The sequence below is a fragment of the Perca flavescens genome, chromosome 20, assembly GCF_004354835.1.
Source record: "Perca flavescens isolate YP-PL-M2 chromosome 20, PFLA_1.0, whole genome shotgun sequence".
NCBI lineage: Eukaryota > Metazoa > Chordata > Actinopteri > Perciformes > Percidae > Perca > Perca flavescens.
Window position 1 is genome coordinate 23,904,628 of NC_041350.1, and position 6,452 is coordinate 23,911,079.

Genomic DNA, 6,452 nt, shown 5'->3' on the forward strand with positions numbered 1-6,452 from the left:
TATTAACATGATTTTATCAGTATTTTTGCCATGCATATCTCAGTTTTGTCATATTGGTCTTTGTCCTGTTAAAGACCCAGTGGGGTTGAATCGTTGTTTTTTCAATCCAAATTTTAGGAGGGGGGTTATTTCAGTGTATTGAATACTCTTTACTTTTTCCTTAATTGAATTTATTATCCTATAACTTACCTAAATACAGGCTTGGATGGACACACAGCTACTTTTCTACAAGTTCTACTTAACCAGGAAGCTCTCTGTTAACACTCAGATGTAAACCTATTAGTGAGTTATGTTGAAACAAAGCACTGTGAAACAGGTGATCTATGTTGTTCAGGAACAGTAACACTTTGGCCTTGAAGGCACATGGTTGAGAACCGCTGCAATAAAAAAGGTAACAAAAACAATCAACTTTTAATAACGGAGAGCCTCTTTATTAAAATGCTTCAAAAGTCAAACAAATGAAGCTGGCATATTTTGGTGAAAAATACACTTAGGAGTGAAAACAAAAGTTAAAATGCTGATAAAAATGTTGATACACTCCAGGTGCCTCCAAAGAGTGCTGCAACTGCAATACATTTGTCTTAATGTTGCATGAACCTCAATAGAGCAAAACACTGATTTGATGCTCAGGTCATCCATTCCACTCCACCCACTAAACCTGAAGAATGAGGACATAAGATCAGATCTGGCTGAATGTTCAATACGACACAAGTTAAAAAAAAAAAAAGTTAACATGAAAATGTACTAAACTGATGCACTGTGCCTGAGATATATAATCTGTATAAATGAGTTTACAGTTGAACATTTTTCAAAGACATCAAACTCACATGCAAAACATCAGGGAGTAAAGTTCCCGCTACTTGAGCAAAGATAACCCCTCAGCATCATAAATCAAATTTTACAGTACATGCCTTCATGTGCAAATCAATCATTCTAATACAAATCTAAACATTACAGAGGCAGGATTGTTTTCTTCAAAATAAAAGTACCAGTACAAAAAATAAGAAATAAACCAAATGTGAATTGGGACTTATTAGAGTAAAAACAGCTTAGTTCCGTCATCGCTTGGGCTTTACATCAAACTTTAAAAAATATATAAAAACAAAATCACACAAATTCCTCAAAGGAATATCCACTTTATTAACAGTAATCGGTTACTTCTTGGTGACCAATTTCTAATCCACATTGCAAAACATTTGATTTTCTCACATAAGTGAGTAATAAATGTCATTTTGTAATGTGTTGTCAGACCTTATTTCTTCATCCAAACTAAAAATATAAAAAAAAAAAAAAAAAAAAAAAAAAAAAAAAAAAAAAAAGGTGTTCAACAAGGATCACTCCAAAGAAGATTCAAGCAGCATATCTACTGATAAGCTATTTGTTACTCAGTTATAAACATGACGCAGATGGATGACAAACGTGTAATTTGTTAGTCCAGCACCGCAACACACACACACTGATGTTATTATAATACTGAGTAGTAAACCAGTCAGTTTGTCTAAAATCCCACAATAATCAAGTAGCTGACAAGTCTCCATGTCGTTCTCAGCACAATCTACTGCGCGACAAAGCTTTACGGTACAACCCTGAGACGCCAACATTTGAACACAGCGGACATGTGACAAAAACATACAACCATGATAAATAATGAATATGAACATAATTAGTGATGAGGGAAGCGTGTGCCCGTGACATTTCTTAACACCTGGCCTGCAGGGTTTAATGAGGTCTGACACTGAGGGAGGCAAACCAAGCTAACCAGTCACTGATGGATTCTTATATTCACTGAGTACATTCATCATTTTGACTTTTGTATAAAACCTACAAACAATTGCTGGTTAAAGTAGCTGGTAGAACAAACAAACCACAAGCCAACCACAGCCAAAAATGTGCTGCCATTTGGCTGGTCAATAGTGTTACTTCATCTCTCACCTGACTAGTCAGTGTGATAAGAAAAGGAAGATGGACCACCTTTGTTACTGCTTTAATGTGCCAAACCACAAAACACACCACATTTAAACACCAAACATGATGATGGTGACATGCTGGTGAACAAAAATCCACACCCACAGTGAATAAAAGTAGGACCATCCTGTAAAGTGGCATACATTCTGCACCGCTACCACAGATGTTTGGTCAGTCTAAGAATGTAGAATTAAAGCCATAAAATCTACAGGGTCTAAGCAGTACACATGTGGTCACTCTAGGTATCAGGATTAGATACAAAACTGTGCAAGATACCAGTAAACTGTTCCAGCTGGAAGCAGCAGAGAAATCTCTACTGAGATGTTCCAACAACCTCATGATAAGTTAAGGATGTACACTTTCCTCCGTTGTAGCACAGTAATGACTTTTTGATATAAAAATAAAAAATTCTATATCAAAACCTCTGGCTATTTTCACAATGTCAGAGCAGATAAGGGTACAACTTCAGTACACTAGTATTATACAAGGCAAGCAATTTTATTTGCTTGTTTACAGTCCCGATCTGTGATTGCTGCACATCAGACTGCGTATAAATCTACCCATTACTGGCTTTGTCTTATTTAGGGGAGTGGAGCAAAGAACAACCAACAGTTTGTAACGTCCAACCAGGAGTTATCTTTTTGAGGCTGGAAGAGACTGAGGTCTGTAAACACTGGAGGGAAATACATGTGTATTTGAGTTCTAATGGTCTCAGGAAAGTCCAAAAGATGACTTCATCTTTCAAAATCACTTATGCTACTGGTTTGAGAACTGAGCGTAAACACCTTCCTTCCTTCGTGAGCTCTCTGGTGAAACACATGCATGGCAGCGGGATCGCCTCTTCCCGACGGGAAATCATATTGAACTTGCACTTCTTGAGGTGGTCGGCCATGCTGGCGATGTTGGCAAACTTCCACTCATTTACAGTACCAAAAGCTGTGCTGAATCGCCACACCTGAATGACAAACAGAGAATCAGTCTATTGCTCTCATGCTGTGACAGTGAACTTTTTTTGTAACATAGTTACATGAAGGAAACAAGTATAGGAGGTTATCAAATGTGTTTTTTAAAATAGCAAAAAAAATAACTAACCTTGTCTGTGATCTGCCATGAAAGAGACCCATCAGCACGCCGTTTCTTCTCCCACAGCAGGACGACCATGCCACGCATCTGGACCAGACTAGCACACACATCCCTCATGGCGTGGGACACTCTGGACAGTTGGCACAAGCTGAAGCTGTCCAGGAAGCTTGCTACATGTTGCAACACTTCAAACGGAAGGCTGCTGAACTGATCGTACCGAGAGTCAAAGCGGCAGGTTTTTCTTGGGAGGTTGTCCCCAGTTTTTAAGGGCAAACCAGGCTTAACCCCAAACGAGCCAAGGTGCCGGTCGTGGATGATTCTGAAGCCTTGTACAGACGGGCAGAACCGTCTTTGGGAGTAGGTGCAGCCATAGTAGGCCAAGGGACAGCGCTGCTCCATCCAGCCATTGAGTCCGGCGTGAATATCCCCGTGAACATTTTTGAAATGAGACGAGAACTCATCCCGCCGGAACAGCTGCCCACACACAAATGTGAACATGGAGCGCTGCTTTGTTTGGTATCGAGCCACACATTCGAGCACCAGGTCCAGCCTGAGCGTGTGGAAGGGGCTCGGATTGGACAGCTGTGGGCTAGCGTGATCGCAGGCTGAGGCTGAAGCAATATCTCCCACCATAGTGTTGGTTGCGAGAATGGCTGAAGGGAATGAGAATGTCTGAGTACCAAAGTCAATGTGGTACCCATCGACAAACCTGCTGTCTGAGATGCCTCTGCCTCCTGGAGAGTCGCCGAGGCAAAAGAGCAAAGCTGCAGTGATGAGGTCAATGCCGTGGAGGCCCATGGGGTCATCTGCTACCTCCAGGTCAGACGTGTCTACTGACTTATCCTCCATCTTTGCTCGAAACAAGTAAGGGTCTGACAGCAGAGCCCGGCGTCCATTAAATGTAAACATACTTATTCCTCTAAGAACTTCAACACTCTGTAGTTTACGCTCCAAACATCTATACCTGAGTTCAGTAGGTAAGTGTTGTAAGAAGTTATTTCTCACGTGATCAGACAGCAGGAATGGCATTGGATGTGGAACTGGAGCTATTTGGGGCACAGGAGGTTCCAGTGCTACTACAGGCATGTCATTCTGAGGCATCTGTGGCCAGACAAGGTTGGAATCATTCATTGGATCCTCGATAATGTCTTCTTTCTCTTCAAAAAAAACCTCTACAAAATCGTTTTCTTCTACCCAGCTAATACCATCCTCTTCTCCATCTGTCCCGACTGCACAATCTACTCCACCTACTGCTCCAAGCTCACACTCTGAATCGGAGTCATTCTCCTGCATATTTACATTCTTCCCACCCTCCACGACACAGACATTCTGACTATCTCCATTTTCTCCATTGTGGAGTGCTCCATTCTTATCAGTCTTTTCCCCATTTAAATTTCCAACAATTACATCGATATCCTTGGCATTAGCGATGATGTCCAATGCCGCTGCTAAACTTCTGCTTGTCTCTACGGAGGCTCTATACAACCCATTATAGGGCGCCTCTTCCATTTCCACTGTTCCATTACCCAACACTGTCTCAGGTAGGCTCGATGCTGTGGCCATTTTGTCACTTTCATCGGCTTCCTTATCTCCGTTCCTTGACACAGTGGTTGTGACCTTCAGAGACTCCAACAACATCCTCTGATCCTGCAGAGCCAAGGCCATGTCTAGCTGCTCCACTTCGTCAAAGTCTTTGCTCAAGTTTTCATAGGACTTGCGATCGGTGTAGCTTACAGGCCAGCGATTCCACTCCATAGTACAACACACTATACTTGCTGGGCACGTCTCAAGGTGTTGTGCCATTTTGATCCTCGTAATAGTGAACGGGCAGCCAAATACGCTGTTAAGGCATGGCAGCCGTTCATATGGACACAGTAGACGGTGTTCCTCTAGTTTGCATAAGTGAAAAACTGCCCCACAGACAAGAGGACAGCCGATGAGGTCGCAGCAAACATCTGTCTCTGGTCTTACCATGCATCTTCTGTTGATGCATTTAAGGCAGTGGGAGTGCAGGCTCTCCATTTCTTTTTTACTGTATTGCTCCTTGCCCAATTGGTTCGTGCAGGGAATAGAGGTGAAGTGTTCAACCCTGAAACAAAGTTAACAAAAATATACTTATTTCACAAGTCTTAAGAAACCAAATACATGTCATGGCAAACAACAATGTTTAGAAATCAGTCAGCTGGAACAAAGCATGCTGGTGTTACATTATCCCATGAACATTAATGCAACACTCCGACGTAACACACGTGAGACTTCAAACTATTCTGTAACTTAAGCCTCGCACATGCTCTCTCTCTGTGCATGTTTACCAAATCTTTAGGCTGTTTAGTAACCTTTCACAACACCCCTCTTGGGTTTCATGGTCAAACCGGTTGTTCCAGGACCTCAGGGCAAGCCTGACCCCTCGCCTTTTGGTGAATTTCAATATCTTATGCAAACAGTTTGCCTCTCAGCGGCCAACAGACCCACGAGGTAAATACCTCTGAATCATTAGCCCCCGGCTTATTTGGTAGCGTTACTTATGTTAAGGGATTTGCAGGATAATACTGGCTAAAAAGACAACAAACAATTCTAGTCCAAACCGCAAAGCCATACAAGAGAGCTATTGTTGAAGTATTTGCAAACACGGCAAGCAACAGCTAGTTGAATTACGCAAGCATAGCTGGCAAGTTAGCAAACAGCTAAAAACACAAACACAGCAACAACCGGCTCTAACAATACTAACCAATTTTAGTCTTAGCGGCAGTAATATCGCAATATTCTGGTTGACTGTAAGAAGTTGTTTTCACGATAATTGCGCACGGAAACGTGTTAGCTGATAAGAGAGAACACTTTGTTAAGTTAAACAAAAGAACATCAACAACATGGCCAGCCAGTTATCATTAGAAGCTAAACTTCGTTAGCCTACTCAGTTAGCTAAGTTAGCTGATAGCTTCTAGAAACTGCTTACCCGAGTTACGGGGTCCTCCAAGTGTATTTTAACAATACTTATTAAGTTATAGCAACGCCGTCGACACCAGCAACGTGGGATTTACAGCAACATAAGCATCTCACAGTATGAAATGTGTCAATCGTCTTATGCTATGAGCTGGCTGTGAAAGGTTCTTCAGTTGTGAGTCCTTCGTTTCTCTCTAGTAGTCTAGTCAATTGGCGTTTGTGTTGATCCTGGTGTGGGACGCCGCAGTAATACGTCATCACGTAAATGGACATATTTATAGATTATGGACAGACCTATGAGAGGGCACTGAAATAGACAGACTGGGGAATACCCCGAGGACAGTTTTACATTTAATCACTTATAAAATGTCTGTGTTATCATTGGATTTTAATGGATACATTCTTGCCAGCAATTCAAATTGCTTATAAATGTATAAAGGCTAAAATAGTGGTTTATGAAGTGC

General features: G+C 41.7%; 1 protein-coding gene across 1 annotated transcript; it reads right to left on the reverse strand.

The window, feature by feature from the left end:
- Nucleotides 1–404: 404 nt before the first annotated feature.
- fbxo30a (F-box protein 30a) lies at nucleotides 405–6,216 on the reverse strand. Its single transcript, XM_028565778.1, has 3 exons — nucleotides 6,002–6,216; nucleotides 3,058–5,137; nucleotides 405–2,920 (listed from the first exon to the last, which is right to left on the reverse strand). Exons 2-3 carry the CDS (start codon nucleotides 5,068–5,070, stop codon nucleotides 2,717–2,719), a joined length of 2,217 nt encoding a protein of 738 aa, XP_028421579.1. The 5' UTR covers nucleotides 5,071–5,137; nucleotides 6,002–6,216; the 3' UTR covers nucleotides 405–2,716.
- Nucleotides 6,217–6,452: the final 236 nt, after the last annotated feature.

Bases quoted from the DNA above. Each gene is read 5' to 3' on its own strand.
- fbxo30a (XM_028565778.1), bottom strand. From the start codon at position 5,070: ATGGAGAGCCTGCACTCCCACTGCCTTAAATGCATCAACAGAAGATGC. The intron at 2,921-3,057 runs GTTAGTTATTTT...TTTGTCATTCAG, and splicing joins CATGGCAGATCACAGACAAG to GTGTGGCGATTCAGCACAGC.